The 27,464-nt window shown below is 42.5% G+C and overlaps 1 protein-coding gene across 1 annotated transcript in view; it reads right to left on the bottom strand.

The window, feature by feature from the left end:
• Positions 1-11,035: 11,035 nt before the first annotated feature.
• ghra (growth hormone receptor a) overlaps positions 11,036-27,464 on the bottom strand; it is a 78,665-nt gene continuing 62,236 nt past the window's right edge. Inside the window, 7 exon segments of the mRNA XM_014171137.3 lie at positions 11,036-18,133; positions 18,136-18,596; positions 21,226-21,458; positions 22,562-22,631; positions 22,707-22,797; positions 22,997-23,150; positions 23,470-23,648. Of these exon segments, the coding sequence (XP_014026612.3) occupies positions 17,787-18,133; positions 18,136-18,596; positions 21,226-21,458; positions 22,562-22,631; positions 22,707-22,797; positions 22,997-23,150; positions 23,470-23,648 (1,535 nt within the window). The 3' untranslated portion in view covers positions 11,036-17,786.

Here is a 27,464-nt window from a genome sequence, read left to right as displayed (position 1 = left end):
GTTACCTTTGTGTGACCAAATGTGACAGACTCAGGCCGATAGTGGTCAAGTTCCTAAGGTTCGAGGACAAAATGGCTGTTCTGGAGATTGCCAAAAACTTGAGAGGAACCAACATCTTCCTCAAAGAGGACTGAAGATGTGTGCAAGAGGCAGAAATAACCTATCCCAGCTAACCTATCCCAGCTGCCATAGAGCGTGAGGACATTTCCTACATCTGCTACGACAAGCTCAATGTCCACGCTCCCTCCCAAAAGCTTGGGAGGAGTGAGAGAGCCAAGCTTCTGAGTCAGTAGCTTCAGCCCAACGTCACACACGCACCAAAAAGAAAGGAGGACCAAGGTACTCTTCATAAAATGAATTAAAATGCCTTTATTTGTATGGCATGTTCAATGGAAAGAAAGTTTAAAAACACACGCACGCACACACACACACACATAGTGACCATTGTGAACATTGTGGCAATAACAAGGAAAGCCAAAGTGCTAAAGGTTGGGCCTAAAGTAATTTATAAGAGATCTTACAAAATGTTCTCTCAGGACTCTTTTGTTGAAGATGTAAAAAATGTATGTTGGTCTGATGTTTTTCGAGGAATTGAATCCAGATACAGCACTGGAAGTTTTAATAAAATTAGTAATGCCAATTGTTGACAAGCATGCACCTGTTAAGAGAAATGTTTGAGCCCCCTGGATTGAAAATTAATTGAAAAATTGTATGGTTTGAAGAAATTATGTAAAAGAGTTGGCAAACAATCAATTGAGACATTTTACTGTCCGTTGAGACATTTTGTGACTAAATTTAACAAAAATATGAAATTATATTACCAAACCAAGATAAACGACAAAACACAATGGAAAAGAACTTTGGAGTACATTCAATTATATTATGGGTAGAAAAGTTGATGGGATCCTTTATAACAAAACCTTCAGATATTGCCAATCATTTCAATGACAATTACACTAGTAGAACCATCATATTTGTGTATAAAAGATATACAGTAACAATTAAAGAGAAGAATTGCTCTTTTGAATTTAGTCAAGTTAGTGTTGCAGAGTGGGAAAATCGATTCTAACCCATCAACAGGGTTGGGGAGTAACGGATGACATGTAATTACATGTCATCCGTTACATGTAAGGGATTACAAAAACCGGTAACTGTAATCCTTAACGTTACCAGCAAAAAGATTGTATTCAGATTACAGATACTTTTGAAAAACTAGATGATTACTTCGAGGATTACTTTTAAATTCAGAAAGGATGTTTGCGAAAAAATAATATTTGACACTTCTCTGTTTTCTCAATGACATTCAAATCAGGATTGAAAAAAGGCGCAAATTTAGGTTTGTTCCACCTGAGCGAGTCTGACCACAAGTCAGAGACCACTATGATGACACACCAAATGTGTTTGATGGATCGCAGGAAAAGAGCAGGAATAGGCTTTTGTAGGCTACAGTCCAAGCTATGTCTTCCAATGGTGCAACTGCTGTAGGCATCCAAAGATTATCCAACTTGAATAAACGCTTGGAGGTAAGGATGACAGCAGTGGTTTAGTCTACGGCGATACAGATATCACTTATTATTGAAAATAAATCTAAATGTGTATTTGAACACAATAATGGTTGAATTCAAGAAGTTAAGTTGACTATCAATCATTGTTTTTGAAACCAGTAGAGAGCCAGTGAAAAATGTGCTCTTGCATCAGCTGCATAGTGCAGATCCAAGCTTTTCCAAGAATAAAGTGGGGATTTTATAGCTCAATCTAATTGATGCTGATCAAAAAAGAATCCATAGGTCTAATGGACACCAAATGGAAACTTGCACACTTTTGATAGACTTAAAAGTTGCTACCTCCATATGTATGTATGTATGTATGTATGTATGTATGTATGTATGTATGTATGTATGTATGTATATTTTATGTATGTGTATATATATATATATATATATATATATATATATATATATATATATATATATACATATACACATACACATACATACTTCCGACTTCAACTGTGTGTGTGTGTGTATGTGTATGTGTATATGTATATATATATATATATATATATATATATATATATATATATATATATATATATATATACACATACATAAAATATACATACATACATACATACATACATACATACATACATACATACATACATACATACATACATACATATATATATATATATACACACATATAGGTTCCGGAACTCCAATTTGAGCAGCAGCAGCTGAAAAATGAGCTCCTACAAATATTGAAATTTACATGGTTTTTAGAGTGAAGTACATCGGAAAAAAGCAAAAGAAAACTGCAAGACTGAATAGGAGAAAAAACAAGCAACAAACAAAGAAGATAGGCTTTTGAAAAATAACTATTTTTCATAAAATTGTAGTTATCTTAGCTAGCTGAATTGTTTACCAGTTGCTAAGCAGTTGCTAGGGACTCTTTTGGAAGAAGCTAGCTAGCTAACGAAGAACAACAAAGAATATCTAGTTAACAGAAGAAAAGAAAGAGAAAATCAGGACAGAAGAAAAAGGATATCAAAGTGAAACAGTTCTCTAAAGACACAAGAGACAATAATACAAGAAACAACACTTCTGTAGCTTGTCAACTATGTGTCTGTCTATCCCTGTTCTCTCCTCTCTGCACAGGCCATACAAACGCTTCACACCGCGTGGCCGCTGCCACTCTAACCTGGTGGTCCCAGCGCGCACGACCCACGTGGAGTACCAGGTCTCCGGCAGCCTCTGGAACTGCCGGTCTGCAGCCAACAAGGCTGAGTTCATCTCAGCCTATGCTACCCTCCAGTCCCTAGACTTCCTGGCGCTGACGGAAACATGGATTACCACAGATAACACTGCTACTCCTACTGCTCTCTCCTCGTCTGCCCACGTGTTCTCGCATACCCCTAGAGCATCGAGCCAGCGGGGTGATGGCACTGGAATCCTCATCTCTCCCAAGTGGACATTCTCTCTTTCTCCCCTGACCCATCTGTCTATCTCCTCATTTGAATTCCATGCTGTCACAGTTACCAGCCCTTTCAAGCTTAACATCCTTATCATTTATCGCCCTCCAGGTTCCCTTGGAGAGTTCATCAATGAGCTTGACGCCTTGATAAGTTCCTTTCCTGAGGATGGCTCACCTCTCACAGTTCTGGGTGACTTTAACCTCCCCACGTCTACCTTTGACTCATTCCTCTCTGCCTCCTTCTTTCCACTCCTCTCCTCTTTTGACCTCACCCTCTCACCTTCCCCCCCTACTCACAAGGCAGGCAATACGCTTGACCTCATCTTTACTAGATGCTGTTCTTCCACTAATCTCATTGCAACTCCCCTCCAAATCTCCGACCACTACCTTGTATCCTTTTCCCTCTTGCTCTCATCCAACACTTCTCACTCTGCCCCTACTCGGATGGTATTGCGCCGTCCCAACCTTCGCTCTCTCTCTCCCGCTACTCTCTCCTCTTCCATCCTATCATCTCTTCCCTCTGCTCAAACCTTCTCCAACCTATCTCCTGATTCTGCCTCCTCAACCCTCCTCTCCTCCCTTTCTGCATCCTTTGATTTTCTCTGTCCCCTATCCTCCAGGCCGGCTCGGTCCTCCCCTCCTGCTCCGTGGCTCGACGACTCACTACGAGCTCACAGAACAGGGCTCCGGGCAGCCGAGCGGAAATGGAGGAAAACTCGCCTCCCTGCGGACCTGGCATCCTTTCACTCCCTCCTCTCTACATTCTCCTCTTCTGTCTCTGCTGCTAAAGCCATTTTCTACCACTCTAAATTCCAAGCATCTGCCTCTAACCCTAGGAAGCTCTTTGCTACCTTCTCCTCCCTCCTGAATCCTCCTCCCCCCCTCCTCCCTCTCTGCGGATGACTTCGTCAACCATTTTGAAAAGAAGGTTGACGATATCCGATCCTCGTTTGCTAAGTCAAACGACACCGCTGGTCCTGCTCACACTGCCCTACCCTGTGCTTTGACCTCTTTCTCCCCTCTCTCTCCAGATGAAATCTCGCGTCTTGTGACGGCCGGCCGCCCAACAACCTGCCCACTTGACCCTATCCCCTCCTCTCTTCTCCAGACCATTTCCGGAGACCTTCTCCCCTTCCTCACCTCGCTCATCAACTCATCCTTGACCGCTGGCTACGTCCCTTCCGTCTTCAAGAGAGCGAGAGTTGCACCCCTTCTGAAAAAACCTACACTCGATCCCTCCGATGTCAACAACTACAGACCAGTATCCCTTCTTTCTTTTCTCTCCAAAACTCTTGAACGTGCCGTCCCTGGCCAGCTCTCCTGCTATCCCTCTCAGAATGACCTTCTTGATCCTAATCAGTCAGGTTTCAAGACTGGGCATTCAACTGAGACTGCTCTTCTCTGTGTCACGGAGGCTCTCCGCACTGCTAAAGCTAACTCTCTCTCCTCTGCTCTCATCCTTCTAGACCTATCTGCTGCCTTTGATACTGTGAACCATCAGATCCTCCTCTCCACCCTCTCAGAGTTGGGCATCTCCGGCGCGGCCCACGCTTGGATTGCGTCCTACCTGACAGGTCGCTCCTACCAGGTGGCGTGGCGAGAATCTGTCTCCGCACCATGCGCTCTCACCACTGGTGTCCCCCAGGGCTCTGTTCTAGGCCCTCTCCTATTCTCGCTATACACCAAGTCACTTGGCTCTGTCATATCCTCACATGGTCTCTCCTATCATTGCTATGCAGACGACACACAATTAATCTTCTCCTTTCCCCCTTCTGATAACCAGGCGGCGAATCGCATCTCTGCATGTCTGTCAGACATATCAGTGTGGATGACGGATCACCACCTCAAGCTGAACCTCGGCAAGACGGAGCTGCTCTTCCTCCCGGGGAAGGACTGCCCGTTCCATGATCTCGCCATCACGGTTGACAACTCCCTTGTGTCCTCCTCCCAGAGTGCTAAGAACCTTGGCGTGATCCTGGACAACACCCTGTCGTTCTCCACTAACATCAAGGCGGTGACCCGATCCTGTAGGTTCATGCTCTACAACATTCGCAGAGTACGACCCTGCCTCACACAGGAAGCGGCGCAGGTCCTAATCCAGGCACTTGTCATCTCCCGTCTGGATTACTGCAACTCGCTGTTGGCTGGGCTCCCTGCCTGTGCCATTAAACCCCTACAACTCATCCAGAACGCCGCAGCCCGTCTGGTGTTCAACCTTCCCAAGTTCTCTCACGTCACCCCGCTCCTCCGCTCTCTCCACTGGCTTCCAGTTGAAGCTCGCATCCGCTACAAGACCATGGTGATTGCCTACGGAGCTGTGAAGGGAACGGCACCTCCATACCTTCAGGCTCTGATCAGGCCCTACACCCAAACAAGGGCACTGCGTTCATCCACCTCTGGCCTGCTGGCCCCCCTACTTCTGAGGAAGCACAGTTCCCGCTCAGCCCAGTCAAAACTGTTCGCTGCTCTGGCACCCCAATGGTGGAACAAGCTCCCTCACGACGCCAGGACAGCGGAGTCAATCACCACCTTCCGGAGACACCTGAAACCCCACCTCTTTAAGGAATACCTAGGATAGGATAAAGTAATCATTCTAACCCCCCCCCCCCCCCTTAAAAGATTTAGATGCACTATTGTAAAGTGGTTGTTCCACTGGATATCATAAGGTGAATGCACCAATTTGTAAGTCGGATAAGAGCGTCTGCTAAATGACTTAAATGTAAATGTACATATATATATATATATATATATGTGTATATATATATCTATATATATATATATACACATACACACATATATATATACCCACATATATATATACACATATATACACACATATATATATATATATATCCCGAAAATGATGTCATGGCTTTACAAGCTTCTGATAGGCTAATTGACATAATTTGAGTCAATTGAAGGTGTACCTGTGGATGTATTTCAAGGCCTACCTTCAAACTCAGTGCCTGTTTGCTTGACATCATGGAAAAATCAAAAGAAATCAGCCAAGACCTCCACAAGTCTGTAGACCTCCACAAGTCTGGTTCATCCTTGGGAGCATCATGTTGTGGGGGTGCTTTACTGCAGGAGGGACTGGTCCACTTCACAAAATAGATGGCATCATGAGGTAGGAAAATTACGTGGATATATTGAAGCAACATCTCAAGGGCATCAGTCGGAAGTTAAAGCTTGGTCGCAAATGGGTCTTCCAAATGGGCAATGACCCCAAGCATACTTTCAAAGTTGTGGCAAAATTGCTTAAGGACAACAAAGTCAAAGTATTGGAGTGGCCATCACAAAGCCATGACCTCAATTTGTGGGCAGAACTGAAAAAGCGTGTGCGAGCAAAGAGGCCTACAAACCTGACTCAGTTACACCAGCTCTGTCAGGAGGAATGGGCCAAAATTCACCCAACTTATTGTGGGAAGCTTGTGGGAGGCTACCCGAAACATTTGACCCAAGTCAAACAATTTAAAGGCAATGCTACCAAATACTAATTGAGTGTATGTAAACTTCTGACCTACTGGGAATGTGATGAAAAAAATTCAAGTTGAAATAACTCATTCTCTCTACTATTATTCTGACATTTCACATTCTTAAAATAAAGCGGTGACCCTAACTGACCTAAGACAGGGAATTCTTACTATGATTAAATGTCAGTAATTGTGAAAAACTGAGTTTAAATGTATTTGGCTAAGGTGTATGTAAAGTTCCGCCTTCAACTGTAGGTATTTTCAGCTACAATAGTCATTTACAACATGGCTACACTGTATTTCTGATCAATTTTATGTTATTTTAATGGGGACATTTTTTTTAAATTTTCTTTCCAAAACAAGGACATTTCTAAGTGCCCCCCAAACCTTTGAACGGTAGTGTATATATCCATTGATTCTTGAAGAATATAAATTATAAATGCCTCATGAGCTTAGTTCAACTGTCACACTCCATGAGAACCAAAAATATAAGCTTGTTTTTTTCCAATGTTTGTAAACATTGTAAATGTAAACAAACACTGTATAGCCTCATAACATGGTCAAAACAATTTTTAAATCATGGATGGTCAGTAATTGCATTCATAGCTCTGTCTTAATCTGAGAGTGGCTACATTTCTCCAGGCCCATTCCTCAGCTTTTTACCAAAACAGAGGCCGTTTTGTTATTGTTTCATCTTTGGATTTGCCCTTTAAACAGCTGCATATTATCAAGATATCAAAGTGTCACCGACAAAAAGATAAACAATAGGCCAATAGCAAATGCAGCATATGGCATTCATTTTTCACATGTAAACAGCACTTTTCAGTAGTGCTCAAAGCATGTCAGTCCATGAGCGCAGCATTTATTTTTCAACTTGAATCACTGAGCCCAATCAGTCCTCCATAACAACAAAATCATAAACAACAGAATAGTGCTGGCTAATAAGTGCTTAGTTTTGGGTAAAACAATTTGGCTAATCTATACTTCCATGTTTCCAAGTCCTATTCTTGAAGATCAAGAGGTATAACATTCATTGTAATGACTGGAATTCTGATAGACTTTGATTCTAAATGTAAAGATATAATTTAATCATATTATTATATGTAGTAGAAAGTGATGGGTTAGAAGAAGCCTACATAACCAACACATAAAGTACATTTTAACATCCATATATGGCCAGCTATGTAAACTTTAACATTGATTTACCTTGCAATAGATGTCGTTCAATTGGTAACCATGTAAAAGCTTTTTAAAAATTGTGATCAATACGTAATATAGTACACATATCATAATTTGGTTGTAATCCAGAGAGGTTAGACAAATGATCTTTGTCATAGTGTTCTATTGTTTCCAGTACTTGCCTTACATTATCTCCAATGTATCGCGCATGTAAAAAACCTGTCTGATTAGAATGAATAATGCCCAACAATACCTTTTTAATTCTATGCGCTATACATTTTGCTAGAATTTTTGCATCACAACGCTGAAGTGTAACAACACCTGTTTCAGTAATAATGAAATCAGACCTTCTTGTTGAGTGTCTGATAATCTACCATTTACATAGGAGTGGTTAAAACATGCTAATAACGATCCTCTGAGTATTTCAAAAAAAGGTTTGGTATATCTCAACTCGTACGCCATCCAGCCCTGGAGTTTTCCCAAATTTAAAGGCTTTAATTGCATCAAGAAGTTCCTCCTCTGTAATTTCGCCTTCACATGAGTCTTTCTGTACGGCTGTTAATTCTACATTATTAATAGAAAAAAAATCCATACAATTAGCTTCGGTTAGAGGAGACGGAGAAGACAAACGAAACATATGCTTAAAGTACTTTGCGTCCCCTTTCAAAATATACTGCTCAAAAAAATAAAGGGAACACTAAAATAACACATCCTAGATCTGAATAAATGAAATAATCTTATTAAATACTTTTTTCTTTACATAGTTGAATGTGCTGACAACAAAATCACACAAAAATAATCAATGGAATTCCAATTTATCAACCCATGGAGGTCTGGATTTGGAGTCACACTCAAAATTAAAGTGGAAAACCACACTACAGGCTGACCCAACTTTGATGTAATGTCCTCAAAACAAGTCAAAATGAGGCTCAGTAGTGTTTGTGGCCTCCACGTGCCTGTATGACCTCCCTACAACGCCTGGGGCATGCTCCTGATGAGGTGGCGGATGGTCTCCTGAGGGATCTCCTCCCAGACCTGGACTAAAGCATCCGCCAACTCCTGGACAGTCTGTGGTGCAGCGTGGCGTTGGTGGATGGAGCGAGACATTATGTCCCAGATGTGCTCAATTGGATTCAGGTCTGGGGAACGGGCGGGCCAGTCCATAGCACCAATGCCTTCCTCTTGCAGGAACTGCTGACACACTCCAGCCACATGAGGTCTAGCATTGTCTTGCATTAGGAGGAACCCAGGGCCAACCGCACCAGCATATGGTCTCACAAGGGGTCTGAGGATCTCATCTCGGTACCTAATGGCAGTCAGGCTACCTCTGGCGAGCACATGGAGGGCTGTGCGGCCCCCCAAAGAAATGCCACCCCACACCATGACTGACCCACCGCCAAACCGATCATGCTGGAGGATGTTGCAGGCAGCAGAACGTTCTCCACGGCGTCTCCAGACTCTGTCACATGTGCTCAGTGTGAACCTGCTTTCATCTGTGAAGAGCACAGGGCGCCAGTGGCGAATTTGTCAATCTTGGTGTTCTCTGGCAAATGCCAAACATCCTGCACGGTGTTGGGCTGTAAGCACAACCCCCACCTGTGAATGTTGGGCCCTCATACCACCCTCATGGAGTCTGTTTCTGACCGTTTGAGCAGACACATGCACATTTGTGGCCTGCTGGAGGTCATTTTGCAGGGCTCTGGCAGTGTTCCTCGTGCTCCTCCTTGCACAAAGGCGGAGGTAGCGGTCCTGCTGCTGGGTTGTTGCCCTCCTACGGCCTCCTGATATACTGGCCTGTCTCCTGGTAGCGCCTCCATGCTCTGGACACTACGCTGACAGACACAGTAAACCTTCTTGCCACAGCTCGCATTGATGTGCCATCCTGGATGAGCTGCACAACCTGAGCCACTTGTGTGGGTTGTAGACTCCGTCTCATGCTACCACTAGAGTAAAAGCACCACCAGCATTCAAAAGTGACCAAAACATCAGCCAGGAAGCATAGGAACTGAGAAGTGGTCTGTGGTCACCACCTGCAGAACCACTCCTTTATTGGGGGTGTCTTGCTAATTGCCTATAATTTCCACCTGTTGTCTATTCCATTTGCACAACAGCATGTGAAATTTATTATCAATCAGTGTTGCTTCCTAAGTGGACAGTTTGATTTCACAGAAGTGTGATTGACTTGGAGTTACATTGTGTTGTTTAAGTGTTCCCTTTATTTTTTTTGAGCAGTGTATAATCTGGTGAATCATGGGTGACTGTCATTTGCAACAAGTTTTCAGAAACAAAACAGCAAAATTACCTTTTTGTTTTTTAAACAACATGGCACAAAAGAGACTGTGAAATGACACACACACAAAACACACACAGACACACTATCACACTCTAACACACACTATTCTTTAGTTGTATTGTTTGTATATCGTATTTAAAATGTGCGTGACTGTACTTGTCTATCAGTGTTTTGTTACTTATAGTGTTTTATGTTTTTGTGTGGACCACAGAAAGAATAGCTTGTGCTTTGGAAAAAGCTAATGGGGAACGAATAAACCAATAAATGTGACCAGTGTTTCTTCTCTTTCTTTCCTCATGTTAACACTGTAGCACGTATCACAACGACCAGTGCCTTACCTCTGAGTCCTAAGTTTGGCCTGTTCACAGCACATATACTTAAGGGCTTACGTAATGGGGTCAAGGCATCCTCTTCCACCTATAAAAAGCATCTTCCAGCCTCCAGAACCATCGCTACTGCAACTCATCCCTGTAATGGAGCTGAATAACCATTGAGAATGCTTCTTTAAAAAATTGGAACAAGCAAGCAGAAGCAATAAACGAGGGCAGGGTGGGCAGCTAGCGTGGGCGTAATTGGCCTGAAGATCCAATACAGGGGGAGTAGTGACTTATGGGTAATTACCTGCAACGTCCAGAGACGCAGAGCTGTGAGTGGCTGGCTCTCTGATCGAATCAGCCCCACACTGTGCAGCAGAGTACACAGGCTTTGCCTAATTGGCCGATCTGCTTTCCCCACGACACAGGGCTGCTTCCAGGACGCTTCCTGGTCCACTTAGTCACGGAGAGAGACACACACAGATATATGGACAAATGCACACACTCTCATAAGTATACACACACACACTCGCTCTCGCTCTCTCTCTTTTTACTCCTTGCACCGTCACAGTACATTGAAAACTCATCCGGAATGACCTAAAGTGTGAAATATTATATTATTTCATTCTGCATCAGAAGGTTTATTGGTCAATACATTCAGGACTTAGCTAAGTTAAATTATTCTCCTACTTCATTCTGCATCAGAAGGTTTATTGGTCCATACATCTTTGTATCTAAACAGGCACTTCTCCATGTTGTTTACATATTGTAGGTATTGTGAGAAATAACAATGTACAAATACGTAACTGACAAAGATCATATATATTTATTGTGTACCTTTTTGAAAGATACTGAACATTAAACAAAAGAGGAAAACAATTCAGAACACCCCAATTTAAGCACGAGAAACCCGTCGAACATCAAGCCCCTTGAACCAGATCCTGCCAAATGATGTCAAGCAGGGTGTATAGCCAATATCATCACTATCCAATCAACGTCAAGCAAACAAACAAAACCTGAGCCAGCGGAACGTTTTGCAACTAAAACCAGAGTTTATAATGGACACACTGAGGTAAATCCCTCCCCGTTTCATTCCATTTGCTACCATTTTAAGAAACCGTTTAAGAAACGTTTGGCAACAGAATCCGCGTAACGTTTTAAAAGCCACTATATCCCCCTTCCTCGTCTCTCTTTTAATGTCAACATATGAAAATGTTAAGATGTCTTTGACACAGATGACATGGGATTGTAGAAAAGCAAAAGACAATATAGAGTTTAGTTACAGCAAGATATTGGCTTATATCTTGAAATAATACTTGTACTACTGTATCTATACTGTATGACCATATAGAAAATACTCTGTAGGAATGTTTCTTATAGGCTGATCAACACACACATTGTCTTATCTTTCTGGTGAATATCAAGGCAATATTGTAAAGAATGTCATTGAAGCTTATTGATAGGTTTCTCCCTGTCCAATTCTTATAAACTCAGCAAAAAAAGAAACATCCCTTTTTCAGGATCCTGTCTTTCAAAGATAATTAGTGTAAATCCAAATAACTTCACAGATCTTCATTGTAAAGGGTTTAAACACTGTTTCCCATGCTTGTTCAATGAACCATAAACAATTAATGAACATGCACCTGTGGAACAGTCGTCAAGACAGTAACACTTACAGACAGTAGGCAATTAAGGTCACATTTATGAAAACTTAGGACACTAAAGAGGCCTTTCTACTGAATCTGAAAAACACCAAAGGAAGGATGCCCAGGGTCCCTGCTCATCTGTGTCAACGTGCCTTAGGCATGCTGCAAGGAGACATGAGGACTGCAGATGTGGCCAGGGCAATAAATTGCAATGTCCGTACTGTGAGACACCTAAGACAGCGCTACAGGGAGACAGGACAGACAGCTGATCGTCCTTGCAGTGGCAGACCACATGTAACAACACTTGCACAGGATCGGTACATCCGAACACCATACCTGCGGGACAGGTACAGGATGGCAACAACAACTGCCCGAGTTACACCAGGAACGCAAGATCCCTCCATCGGTGCTCAGACTGTCTGCAATAGGCTGAGAGAGGCTGGACTGAGGGCTTGTAGGCCTGTTGTAAGGCAGGTCCTCACCAGACATCACCGGCAACAACGTCGCCTATGGGCACCGTCGCTGGACCAGACGGGACTGGCAAAAAGTGCTCTTCACTGACGAGTCGCGGTTCTGTCTCACCAGGGGTGATGGTCGGATTCGTGTTTATCGTCGAAGGAATGAGCGTTACACCGAGGCCTGTACTCTGGAGCGGGATCGAGGTGGAGAGTGTGTCATGGTCTGGGGCGGTGTGTCACAGCATCATCGGACTGAGCTTGTAATCATTGCAGGCAATCTCAATGCTGTGCATTACAGGGAAGACATCCTCCTCCCTCATGTGGTACCCTTCCTGACATGACCCTCCAGCATGACAATGCCACCAGCCATACTGCTCGTCCCGTGTGTAATTTCCTGCAAGACAGGAATGTCAGTGTTCTGCCATGGCCAGCGAAGAGCCCGGTTCTCAATCTCATTGCGCACGTCTGGGACCTGTTGGATCGGAGGGTGAAGGCTAGGGCCATTCCCCCCAGAAATGTCCAGGAACTTGCAGGTGCCTTGGTGGAAGAGTGGGGTAACATCTCACAGCAAGAACTGGCAAATCTGGTGCAGTCCATGAGAAGGAGATGCACTGCAGTACTTAATGCAGCTGGTGGCCACACCAGATACTGACTCTTACTTTTGATTTTGACCCCCCCTTTGTTCAGGGACACATTATTCCATTTCTGTTAGTCACATGTCTGTGGAACTTGTTCAGTTTATGTCTCAGTTGTTGAATCTTGTTATGTTCATACAAATATTTACACATGATAAGTTTGCTGAAAATAAACGCATTTGACAGTGAGGAGACGTTTCTTCTTTTGCTGAGTTTACAATGTAAAAACAGATTCTGCTATGCATTCATGATAGATAATTCACAGATACTTGATTTAGTCTGAAATACAAAATATGGACAGGGAGAAATAAAATATGGATATATGACAGGTGTCCACATACCTTTGGTCATATAGTGTATTTACTTTTTACTCCCACACATTTTCCCTGATACGCAAAAGTACTCGTTTCATGTCGAATGCTTAGCAGGAGAGCAATATGGTCCAATTTACGCACCTATCAATATAACACGTTGTCATTCCTACTGCCTCTGATCAGGTGGAATAATTAGACACCAATACTGCATTTGTAAATTATGTCAGTGTTGGAGTGTGCCCCTGGCTGTCCGTAAATACATTTAAAAAATACGAAAATTGTGCCATCTGGTTTGCTTAATATAAGGAATTTCATGTATAGCATTTACTTTAACTTTGTACTTTTACTCAAGTATGACAATTGAGAACTTTTTCCACCACTGTACTTAAGTACATTTAAACTAGATACCTTTAGAATCAAGTAATATCTTAGTGGATGACTTTCACTTGATTAATGTTCTTTTAAGGTATCTTTACTTTAACTCATGTATGATCATGTTGTACTTTTTCCACCACTGCACAAATGGTAAACAAATGTCTCGTAAGCTTGAATAGAGTTGTTCTCTGTTCTCTCTTCCTATATCTGTAACTTTTCAAACATCCAGAAATGTGACCCGTTTCAGGAAACTAGGCGTATGTCACAAGTCACTACTTCATAGGAGAGCCGTTTTTTGAATAAAAAATATTTTGGGGGGGCTGAAATGCCTTCTCGAGCATACAGTATGAACTTTCATATGCCTTAATTACAAACTTGTATGCCATCTGTAAATACAAATAAATTGTTAAATTACGAGCCTAGTTGGTTTAGCCACAGAAAAAGCCAGCAACCTTCTCGCTAGCCATGATTGGCGGAGATAATGAGTGGGCTGGACATGCCGAGAGATGAGTTTGGATTGGTCTGCCATATAGCACGCTTCTGTCTATTTGAGCTGGTCAGTATGTCTAGGTAATCCTGCCTAACATGGCTTTTGTTTTAATGTATCGAGTAGTAAAACTGCATAACAGTTGCTCTCCACTTTCTGGAGGACAGAGTTTTGAAATGAGTGGAATTCGAGTATGATAGCTAAGGAGCTGGAGAAAACACCTGTCTCCGGATTACATCTTCAAACTAAGGGCAACCATGGCATCCGACAGGAGATGGGTCCATCCATGAATCATGAGGTATATGGGTAAGATAGTCTAGCTAGCTACATTTTCAGATATTACACGTTTCTATTTTGACAGAAAGTGGTTTTATTTCAAGTTAAAGGGGCGCTGTTCGCTAGCTAACGTTAGCTGGCTGGCTCACTAGCTAACGCTATGTGGATGATCTTATTATTTCGTATCTCAGAGCCATTTTCTTGGCTAGTTAAAGCCTAATGTTAGCGAAGACAATTTCAAATTTTGCTACATAAGACTGGTTTGAGCCGGCCTGTCACAAATGTTATATGAGTACTTAATTATTTAAATAATCTGATATCTCTTTCCTTATACTGTATATACACAGAGGCACCTCTGGCTTATTCCGTTTGTTGCAAAGTTTTTTAGAATGTTGCAGATAGAAATGCAATGTATAGAGCGGACACTTTTTCATATTCTACCACACAACATAGAATGATGTCTGTTGAAGACAATGCATTTTGATCTCAACCTTCTGTGAAGTTGCATCCTCCTGTATAAGCCCGTGGTAAGGCTGAATGCAGGCGGGGAAACATACCTAGCAGCAACATTTCTGATTAGTAACAAAACAAAATACAACACACATAGTTGTTACGGCACTTGTAGATTTCTGTTTCAATGTTTACATGCTGGTCTCATCAGCAATGGCGGCAGCGGCAGTTCACTTAATCATTTCTCAATGAAGCAGAGAGAGCGAGAGAGAATAAGCATGCCAGAGAATGGCACACTTGAACAGGTTGTGTTGTGGTATTATCGGTTTAAAAACACATCATTCATGAATTGTTGACTAGATGAATTGACAACTGAAAATTGATATTGTCCATATTGAACTCTGAACTGAACATTCTTAATGTGCCGGCATAATATATGTTTCATATTTATGAATCGTAATGGTCAAGAGCTCCTGTAGTGAACACCACAAAATAGTAACAGATTTTCTGCACTTACAGATAGGCTTTCAGTCCTTGTGATGCAGTTTGTACAGTCTTAGAAAAAAAAGGTGTTATCTAGAACCTACAAGGGTTCTTCTGCTGTCCCCATAGAAGAATCCTTTGATGAACCATTTTTGGTTCTAGGTAGAAACCTTTTGGTTCCAAGGTGGCGCAGCGGTCTAAGACACTGCATCTCAGTGGAAGAGGCGTCACTGCAGTCCCTGGTTTAAATCCAGGCTGCATCACATCCGGCCGTGATTGGGAGTCCCGTAGGGCGGCGCACAATTGGCCCAGCGTCGTCCGGGTTTAGCCGGGGTAGGCCGTCATTGTAAATAAGAATTTGTTCTTAACTGACTTGCCTAGTTATATAAAGGTTAAAAAAAAACAAGTAGAACCCTTTCCACAGAGGGTTCTACACTGAACCCAAAAGGGTTCTACCTGGAACCAAAGGGTTTTCCTATGGGGACAGCCGAAGAACCCTTTTTTCTAAGAGTGTTACGCTGAATGGATCTGACAGAATGCCACAGTCATACACAGAAGAGACGAGACTCTCCAATAATGATGGCCCTGAAAGGTTCACATCCACCTTTAAAGCGTTCATTGCCTATGAACAATTATGACCGTACCGTACAATGTCCAACACCAAACACATACTCTAGCTCCTCACGCAACCACTGGATCTGATGGTTTCTCTTCGGGATGAAGATGATCTTTCTTCTGATGATACATGTATAATCTACTGTATCTACGGAGCGTCTTGTCAATCACTAATGCAGATCAGATACACAAACTAGTACATTTCCAATTTACCACCAGTTGTTTTTTTACAACAATGTGTGTGCGTGTGTATATGTCAGCTCAAAAGAAGAGTAGATACTGTCTTTTCCACGTTTTGAAATGGTGTGTATGTATGTGCTTGCGTGTGTGTGTGTGTGTGTGTGTGTGTGTGTGTGTGTGTGTGTGTGTGTGTGTGTGTGTGTGTGTGTGTGTGTGTGTGTGTGTGTGTGTGTGTGTGTGTGTGTGTGTGTGTGTGTGTGCGCGCTTGCTTGGGCATGTTTGCAAAGTTGGGTGCATATAGAAAACCCTGAGTGTCTAAGTACGTTTCACTACATCAAAAGAGGCTCATCTCACTGTCATAAAGCGCGAGCGACAGCACATTAACATTGGCATTGCAACTACATTGAGAACAACAGAAACACAGAGAGAAAGACATATTCTAAGTACCTCTTTACACATTTTCAGTTATTGTCCCTGCAATTAAAATGAAGGCAAAGTAAGTAGACCATACAAAAGCAGTCTTTCCTGTACTGTGAGACTCTAGTCTGTGCTCGTTAATGTCTCATTACACAATTGAAACCTGTTCGCTGTTATGAGCTGCCTTGTTCTCCATTTATTATGGTAACCAGAGTGAGTTTTCACATTGAGTGCACACAGCTTGTCTAATGGCTGTGTTCAATACCGTGACCTCAGTCGGGTAACTGTTAGATGATTCTGCTGCAAGAATTCAAAGCTAAATATAAGCATGACCAATGTGCTACTAAGCAAAATAATGAGTGCTAAATGAACGACAATAGCCACCAATAGTCACTTTGCACTTATTGTAGCGGTACGTTTGACAAACAGCACACTTAAGTGTCCTGTCAGTTAATGAGGCGATAACGATGATGTATATGTGTGCCTGTGCGCGTGTGTGTGATTGTATAAATGTGCTTGTTATTCTCCATTACATTCTGTTACTTGATCCATCTACAGAATAGTTAAGACTTAAGCCAATATGCTACAGCATTAAACATCTATATGCTATATGATATATGTGAGCTTGTTTCTTTACTCACTTCTCTCTGACATTTCTATAATAGATCATAGTAGAAAACATTAAGGTGGGACTGGGTGTGTCTGCAAGGAAAATGTTTACATAGCACTTGATCAGTCAAATGATAGATACCTTTAAGTATCAGATAACATCCAACTAGAATCATGTCTGAGCTTGTCTGCGTATACGTGGTGCATAAGTTTATCTGTGTGTAACATTATATTAGAAATCTGTGCATTTAAAGGGTTCAGACAGTGGGTTTTTGGGTGTCTCAGTCTTAGTCAGACAGAGCACACTAAGATTTGTTCAACACAAGTCTTTCTTTAAGCTCTGTCATACCAGAAAGGCCAATTTACTCCTTCCTCAAGTTCCAGTATCACTTACATAAAACCCAAACACAACATCTAAACGTTTCTCTTTCCCAGCTTCCCTTCCATCACCCTCTCAAACAAACATCGTGCCTGTCTGTCCCGTAACATATTTGGTTTCCAGCGGTGATCAGGTAAAACAAGACTGTCTGTCTGGGATGATTACTGACTTCCTGGCGTGTGAACTCTGACCTATATGCCCCAAGGCCACCTGGGAGGTGGTTTTTTTTTTTAAGGCAAGAGGTTGCCTAACAGGTCCGGGGTGAGGTACCCTATGGGCATTGTGGGCAGGGGCTTGGAGGGGGGTTGTGGAGGGCAGGAGGGGGACCTCTGGGGGGAAGGAGGGTTGAGGAGAAGGCTATGCTGGGAGTCAACATCTTGTACCACAGTGTAGTCCAAAACAGGGGGGAGGAACTGAGCAGGGGAGTTGGGAAGGATGTACAGGGACTGATAGTTCCCTAGGGGGGTGGTATGCAGGAGATAGGGGGGAGGTGGGGGGAAGGCGTGGTAGACCTCCCCAGGTGAGGAGGGGTCAGGGGTTCTGATTTGCTGGCCACTGCTCTCTGTCGTGTAGCCCCAGCCTCAGGATCCACCACCAGCAGCTGAGACGGCAACTTCTTATTTCTCCTCTCCTCCTCCTCACTCTCCTCCTCTCCTCCTTCCATTTTCCCATTCTTCTTCTTATCCTCCTCTGTTGTTGGAGCGTTCTCCGGGGCTCTGACCTGCTGGCCTGGTGAGAGCACCACCCCTCCGGCGGGCATCACATCGCTGACCTGGGCATAGACGTTTATGTTGACCCAGCTATGAGGGCCTCCCAGCTGGGTCTGGACCAGGGGCCTCTCCCCTCCCTCTGGAGCTAAGCCTGGAGCTTGGAGCCTTGGGCATGGGACCTCCTGCACCTCTAGGGCCGGGGGGTTTGAGTGGCTCCGCCGGTTCCCCAGGCAGGGTTCATCTTTTTCTGGTTGGCTGGACAGGAGGGCAGCCATCAACATTAGGGTCTCCTGGTCAGGCAGCTCTGGATCATAGTCATTATCAGGGATGCTGTGAGAGAGAGAGAGAGAGAGAGAGAGAGAGAGAGAGAGAGAGAGAGAGAGAGAGAGAGAGAGAGAGAGAGAGAGAGAGAGAGAGAGAGAGAGAGAGAGAGAGAGAGAGAGAGAGAGAGAGAGAGAGAGAGAGAGAGAGAGAGAGAGAGAGAGAGAGAGAGAGAGAGAGAGAGAGAGAGAGAGAGAGAGAGAGAGAGAGAGAGAGAGAGAGAGAGAGAGAGAGAGAGAGACAGAGGAGAGAGAGACAGAGGGAGAGAGACAGAGACAGAGAGACAGAGACAGAGAGACAGAGAGAGAGACAGAGAGACAGAGGGAGAGAGACAGAGGGAGAGAGACAGAGGGAGAGAGACAGAGGGAGAGAGACAGAGGGAGAGAGACAGAGGGAGAGAGACAGAGGGAGAGAGACAGAGAGAGAGAGAGAGAGAGAGAGAGAGACAGACAGAGAGAGAGAGACAGACAGAGAGAGACAGAGACAGAGACAGAGAGTTACCATTCCAGTTCTCATCGCCACTAAGAGCTGCTTCGTGCCTCCATAAGTGGCTCCAGTCTACACTTTCCTAATGTACAGCAGCCTACAGCTAGACACGAATGTGCATCCAATCCATCCAACAAGTATACGTTAATGACAGTAGGCCTATAGTTGACTCTTTCGGTTAGAAGCATACATTATTTTGGATTTGTGTGCCCGTGAGAACTGTTTAAACGGCAAAACATAATTCAATGTTACGTAGGCATAGTTACACTTAGTGCATTTTCCGAGATCTCCAAGATCCAGGATTCGTACAGGGTTTAATGTTCAATGTTCGAAGTCAATTGTTAAATGTTTAAATAATGACAAATAACACTAATAAATGTAATTAATGTAAGGAAAGAAAGATAGTGTTTTGTGTCACACAATCTGTGAAGACTCCAAGCAATCAACTCATGAATTATGAACAACTCGTGAAATAGTGTGTAAACATGTTTTCATTCAACTATTATATTGAATGTCGGCTACCTGTTCTGTATGTGTTCCTGTGTGTAAAATTGCCTCGGCTAAGAGGGTAGGCTACCAGCAGTGGTGTAGGCCTAGTGATGAGTAAACGCAAGTAAATGCCATTTACCCACTTTTTTCAGAAAAATGCAGTGAAAGTATAGGGAGTGTTACTTTTTTCACCTCAACCGGCAGTCAGAGATTACCCACCCATTTTTACCACTACATCACTGGCTGCCGGTAAGCCTGTTTGAAGTTCATCGTAATACACATTGTATTGACCATTCCGTTTTTCCTGGGACAGTTTCAGCCCCATTTCAGCTGTCCCGGCTTTTCAGGCTACCAAATAGGTCAATTTGTAAGCAAGATGCATCAATTAAAGATGCACTATGCAGAACTTTCCTGGTTGCAAAAATTCTAATAGTTTGCCTAATTTCAGTTTATCTGACAAAACAAGCAAGAATAGTGTAAAGAAACATTACACCATCTAAACCGCTGTGAAATATATTTTCCATAACCAAAAATATTATATTTTCAGATGTTTGAAGCTGGTGTACAAAAACTGAAAGTAAAAGATGCTAAAAATTAAACTTAAGAATGGGAAGCATAGAATAGCGCACATCTACAGCTTCTGAGACTGGCTTTCAATGAGAACGACAGACCTATAACACACATTTCTATGTGAATTTGGAGGGTCATCCCAAAAAAGTTACATATTGCAGCTTTAATGTAAGCCTAAAAATGAATGACCTTTTAATGTGGAATGAACACAACCAGTCATGATGTTGTCATCTGATTGTCTACCAAATCACTACAGAAAATAGGCTACCTGTGCATGTTTGTCCACTCCAAAATAATTCCAGCATCCAAACTGTATGTACACTCGCCCCATTTGATGAACGAAAATAGACATCTGTTTACAAAACACCAAAAAGTGTACCCAATGACATTCTGCAATTGCCATTGATTATGAAGTGATGAATTATGGACAACTCCTGAACTAGGGTGTAAACTTGTTTTGATTCAACTTATGTAGGCCTATTATATGCATGCAGTGCATTGTATGGATGCTGGAATTATTTTGGAATGGACAAACATGCACAGGTAGCCTACTTTTTGAAGTGATTTGTTTGACAATCAGATGAAAACATTATGACTGGTTCATGCCACATTAAAAGGTAATACATTTTTACCTTTAAAATACGTCTTTATTATTAGGTACATAAAAATAAACGATGCACACGCGCACCCAAAAGAGACCCCACCAATGTCACAGTTTAATTCGCAATCTGGTTTCAGCATTAAATATAATTTTAAAAAATGTACACACTTTCATTTATTTTACGATGTCAATGTCATCTTTTTTGTAAATGTTTTGGCGACAGACTGTTGGCAGTTGATTGAGTTGCAGAGTTAATTGAAAATTATGCCATTGTTGATTAGACACTTTTTTCATTAATTAGGCTATTTTCTATTGAACAAAATGCGTTTCCACTAGTAACTCATGGACAATATGGACACAGATATACAAAATTAATACTACTGTATATACTGTATGAATAAAATAAAATAAAAAGTATGAATTACCAAAATTACCATTGATTATTCCGGTAACTTTGGTAAATGACCAGTAGCTTTGCAAACCTATCCATACCGGAGGGTGTGAGAGCAGCCATGGTTTGTGCGGTGGTTGTTGTGACCCAGGCTCAGCAGTCTCTGTGTGTCTGAGCTCTGGTTGTCCTCCTTCTCCCCAGGCTCAGGCTCGTCTGCGTCCAGCTCAATGAACTCCATCCAGGACTCGTCCTGGTACAGGTCAGGGGGGTAGGGATGGAGACCCCCCATACCACCAACACTCAGAAGGAAGTTCAGCTCATTCAGCTTTCCCTTCTGGATAGGGTGTGGATGTGACAGAGGGAGAGATAGAGGCAGAGAGTGTTTGTGAAGAGGGTATGGGTTTGAGACAGAGGTACTTATATGCCTAAGCTCGGAATTCAAGTACTGCAAGCGCTTCAATCATCTTGTACCACATTTCATTGCCAAGCCCAAATGTATTTTACAAACAAAGCCTATTGTATTAGTATAGCTTGCCCATAGAAATAGAATCTAGATTATATTTCTTTGAGCGTGCCAACATCCCAAACTGTTGCCACAAAGTTGAAAACACAGAATCGTCTACAATGTCATTGTATGTTGTAGCGTTAAGATTTCTCTTCACTGGAACTAAGGAGCCTAGCCCGAACCATGAAAAACAGCCGCAGATCATTATTCCTCCTCCACCAAACTTTACAGTCGGCACTGTGCATTGGGGCAGGTAACGTTCTCCTGGCATCCGCCAAACTCAGATTCGTCCGTCGGATTCATCACTCCAGAGAACGCGTTTCCACTGCTCCAGAGTCCAATGGTGGCGAGCTTTACACCACTCCAGTCGACGCTTGGCATTGCGCATGGTGATCTTAGGCTTGTGTGCGGCTGCTCGGCCATGGAAACCCATTTCATGAAGCTCCCGACAAACAGTTCTTGTGCTGACATTGCTTCCTGAGGCAGTTTGGAACTCTGCCTCAGGACAGGCGATTTTTACTCGCTATGCGCTTCAGCCCTCGGCGGGCCCATTCGGTGAGCTTGTGTGGCCTACCACTTCGCGGCTGAGGCGTTGTTGCTCCTAGACGTTTCCACTTTACAATAACAGCACTTACACTTGACCGGGTGCAGCTCTAGCAGGGCAGAAATTTGACAAAGTGACATGTTGGAAAGGTGGCATCCTATGACAGTGCCACGTTGAAAGTCACTGAGCTCTTTCTACAGCCAATGTTTGTCTATGGCGATTGCATGGCTGTGTGCTCGATTTTATATGTGGCTGAAATAGCCGAATCCACTAATTTGAAGGGGTGTCCAAATACTTTTGTATATATAGTGTACTTGATCAAACCTACTCACAAGATAAATGCATGCGCACACACACACACGCATGCACACAGTGTTTTTGGTCTTACCTTAAGCAGTTCTGGGTCAATCCCTTTGATTTTGGGTGCAGGTACAGGAGGCAGAAGAATCACCATAAGTCTGAGAGGAAGAGGGAGAGAGGAGATGAAGATGACGGAAGTGTGTGTGCGTTTGTGTTTGTTTGTTTGTCCTCACCTCTGCTGCTGAGAGAAGATGATGAGCATAAGGAAAATGGCCACGCCCACAGCCCCGAAGATCAGGACCAGAGTCACAGTGAACGTGGACTCTAGAACAGAATCATCATCATCATCATCACCAAATCAATAAATAACAATGATTTAACTATTAGCATTATGTGGTAATCCTACCCTATCCCTGATAAGTGTCTTCCTTGCGCAAGATGGCTGCCATGTTTGTTCTTTGTGTAAACAACACTGTCCCTCCTCTCTACCCGAACCCGTGCCGCCCTGACCCTGACCTCTCACCTTTACTGGGAATCTCTGACACATGGACAAAGATGGCATCACTGAACTCCCCAAAGTTATTGAAGGCCCTCATTGCGCAGTGCACGCGCACCTCATACTCCTCTCCTGTGCTAAGGCCGTAGATTGACTTCTGAGTGCCAAACTCATGCTCCAACTGAGAGAGAGCGGGAGACAGAGGCAAAAAACTTTTGTAAGAGAGGAATACAATCGAAAGCTACGAAATGTTCAAATAAAAGGTTTATGTCTTCCTCTTATACATTAAATTACGTTTTATTCCATAAACACTCTTCTATGCCACAAACACAAACTTGGCTCTGTCGTTGATTGAGGCAGTCAACAACAGGATCACTCTTCTTGTTATGGTGTCGACAGAGTTTCAGTGTGGTCTAGCACTCAAAACAGCAGAGGCCGCTGGGTAATAGGCCGGAAGTGCAGTCAGGGTATGTGTGCGAGTGTGTCTATGTGTGACTCACCACTTTCCAGTGTGAGTTGTTCCTCCTCTTGAACTGGAGTTCGTACACCAGTGTCAACCATCCAACGGCTACGTCGGCCGAGGGCGGGGGTTCCCAGCTCACCATGATGTCATAGTTCAGGCCCGACCGGCTGACGTTCAGCAGCGTCCAGTTCAGGGCCACCGGGGGGTCAGGGTGCACTGTCAGGTGCCAAAGTGCAAAGGTCAGTAAGGGACTGCTTAAAATGATTAAAACGCACAAAAACTATTGTGATTGTGATGGATTGTCTTTGGGAAATAAAGATAGACATGATTTTAAAAAGGTAGTATTAATATTTAATTAAATACAGAAATGTGTAAGCGGCTTAACTTAGCCCGTCCCGCGGCTCAACTAACCCATACCCCAAACTATGTTTCCAAAACTGTAATGTTTACATGAATTCAGATTATTTCCAGGGATACACAACATCCTGAATATATATATGTAGATATCCTTGTTAGAAAGGATACTATATTTCCCTAAACAACAAGATGCTGAAGGTAATAAATGGCTTAACTTACCCTACTCTCCTCTATATGAATGACTAGTTACTAGTGACAGGACTTTGGGTGTATCTTAGTCTAAAATTGCTTCTTTCTCCTTATGCATTATCCACTGACTAGAAAGAAGTGGACCAGTGAACCAATATATCATGGTTTTCAATATAGACCTCAATAAGTTTAATCATGTGTTTTCGAGCTGGGCTGGAACAAAAGCTTGTACTCCCTGGGACTCCCAGGACCAGAGTTTCACATCCCTGAGCTAGTCTATAGACAAGAAGTCCCAAACTGCATTCAGCCATTGGTCATTTTTTTCTTGAGAGGATGGTCAACATAATAACAAATAATTTCTGCAAGAAGCCCAAACAGATATAATATTTCACAAAACATAATCATTTCAAACATTTATTACATTGGCATACGATAACATACCGTGCCTTTTCAAAGTACTCACACCCCTTGACTTTTTGTTGTTGTTGTGTTACAGCCTGAATTTAAAATGGATTCAATTTAGATTTTTTTGTCACTGCATGGCCTACACCAGTGCTTAATTTGTTTCATTCCGGGACCCACTTGCTAGGATCCTTTACCTCTCATGGCATGAAACATTATTTTCACTGTATGCAATGTAAAAAGTTGAATAAAATCAGAGTTAATTCAAGTTGCCTCCTCTGTATTTTCCTGCCTCCTAAAAAAAAACGTAATGTGAAAACGAGCCTGATATTCTAAGAATTGATTGTTGGGCCGGCCCCGGTTTATGGTTCGCACACATTGTTGACTATAGACCAACACTTGGCTATTGCTGTGGTGAGAGAGAGAGAAGCGCCTGTATCTCTCACAGAACCTGAATGATATTCACATTCTCCTTCTCTTTGCTCTGAAAGACATGAGCCAACTCTCATTTCTCCAGCGTTGTACTTAATTTACTTCCTTATAGAATCACAGCTGCGAGAAGGGTGCTGGAGGTGCCACAGCACCCCTGATAAATTGAAATACATTTGCCAAAGTTATAGAGCTCCTGCTGTCTGTTCAGAAAGAAAGACCAGGAGTAGGCCTATAATTGAGTTACAGAGGATCAATAGCTTTTTTTAATATATAGCCTACAGTAGCTGTGGATTGTGTGTAGCCCATTCACAAGGCATGCCTACAGTCTGGAACACGCGGCAAATCTGTCAGTGAACAGCATGTGGCCAAAACAGGCCTTTTGTAATATTTCAAATACAATTGTGGGAAAATAAATTGTTGGGACGCAAATAGATTATGCTGAAAAGAGAAGAATAATCTGTCTGTAGGCCTAATGAGCGAACAGTAAAATGAGAGAGACAGGCTTTTGGCACGAGTGCATCAGCAATCGCTGGTGTGTGAGCTGCACATCATTGGGTGAGAAAGCTTTCTTAGGACTATAATTTCCTCCTCATATTATACGATATGGGTGTCTCCACACACCTAAGCATAGGCTATTGATGGATTCAAGACATGGTCGTTTTTATTGATCTCAGATTCTCAGTTTGTCAGTGTTATCATTTCGATAATTTGTGAGTAATAAAAAAGATTCTTCTAAAGTCTCCAAACATCTAAAATGATGTAGAATTGCATGAAATGAGTTTATAAAAAGGCAAAAACAAATCCAGACCCTAGGCTTAAAAATACAATCCCCATGTGTGCAACTTCTGCAAGTGCCTCTACTCTACCACTCTATGCCAGCATGCAAAAGCGATGATGATGCATGCAATGCATTAATAAAAAAATGTTTTTTTTAAAGCCCCAGGTCGCCCCCCTCTCGGCTCACTCTGTGTTCAATAATAGTGTTTAACATGATTTTTGAATGACTCTCTCATCTCTGTACCCCACACATACAATTATCATTTTAAACACAGATTCAACCACAACGACCAAGGAAGTTTTCCAATGTCTCGCAAAGAAGGTAAATGAGTATACATTTTAAAAAAGCAGTTATTGAACACCCCTTTGAGCAGGGTGAAGTTATTAATTTCACTTTGGATGGTGTATCAATACACCCAGTCACTACAAAGATACAGGTGTTCTTCCTAACTCAGTTGCCGGAGAAGAAGGAAACCATTCAGGGATTTCAACATGAGGCCAATGGCTGTGATAGGAGAAAACTGAGGATGGATCAACAACATTGTAGTTACTCCACAATACTAACCTAATTGACAGAGTGAAAAGTAGGAAGCCTGTACAGAATAAAAATATTCCAAAACATGCATCCTGTTTGCAACAAGGCACTAAAGTAATACATTCTAACAATTCACTTTTTCCTGAATACAAAGTTTTATGTTTGGTGCAAATCCAATAGAACATATTACTGAATACCACTCTCCACATTTTCAAGCATAGTGGTGGCTGCATCATGTTATGGGTATTCTTGTAATCATTAAGGACTGAGGAGGTTTTCAGGATAAAAAAGAAATTGAATGGAGCTAAGCACAGGCAAAATCCTAGAGGAAAACCTTGTTCAGTCTGCTTTCCACCAAACACTGGGACATGAATTCACCTTTAAGCTGGACAATAACCTAAAACAGGCCAAATCTACACTGGAGTTGCTTAGCAAGAAGATTGAAGTGAATGTTACTGAGTGGCAGAGTTACCATTTTTACCTAAATCTACTTGAAAACCTATGGCAAGATCTTACCCAGAAAGACAGCTGTAATCGCTGCCAAATGTGCTTCTACAAAGTATTGACTCAGGGGTGTGTATACTTATGTAAATTAAATATTTCTGTATTTCATTTTCAATAGATTAGCAACATTTTCTAAAAACATGTTTTCACTTTGTCATTATGAGGTATTGTGTGTTGATGTGAGAGGAAAAACAACAAGTTTATCCATTTTTAATTCAGGCTGTAATACAACAAAATGTGGAATAAGTCAAGGGATATGAATACTTTCTGAAGGCACTGTATGTGTCTATATTTATGCATGGGAATACTTGGGAACAGATTTCCTGAATCAAAATCACTGAGCTGATTTCCTGGTGACGTTACAGTCTTTTATATCCAACAATGAAACTTCTAAAATCATTTTATTTTTACTTGGGGGGCCAAATAAAATCGCCCGTGGGACGAATTTGGCCCGCAGGCCGAGAGTTGGGGAACCCTGCTATAGACCATGTCTATCACACCGTCCACCTTACATCAGAAGAGCATGTCTGAAACTTGTGTCCCTGCCAGTGTACCAGTGTCCACTAGTCACTTGGCGTGAAACCTCCCTTAATAAAAACACCTGCTATGGTCAAATATTTTCATAATTTCTGTTCTGACTGATCATTATCCCCCTTCTCCTTCTGTGCATCCCTGCTTTTATTCTTCCATCCCTCTCGGAACAACTGGTTTCTGGTAAAAATGTCCTACATCCCGCGGCTATTGTCAGTCTCACATGCTGATAGTAATTTTCTGCCCTTGGAGGGGGAAAGGATGGAGGTAGATGTTGCCGTGCATTTGTAATATTTAATTACTTT

Source organism: Salmo salar, chromosome 24 (assembly GCF_965601325.2).
Source record: "Salmo salar chromosome 24, fSalSal1, whole genome shotgun sequence".
Classification (NCBI taxonomy): Eukaryota; Metazoa; Chordata; class Actinopteri; order Salmoniformes; family Salmonidae; genus Salmo; species Salmo salar.
This window is presented reverse-complemented; position numbering and strand designations above follow the sequence as displayed.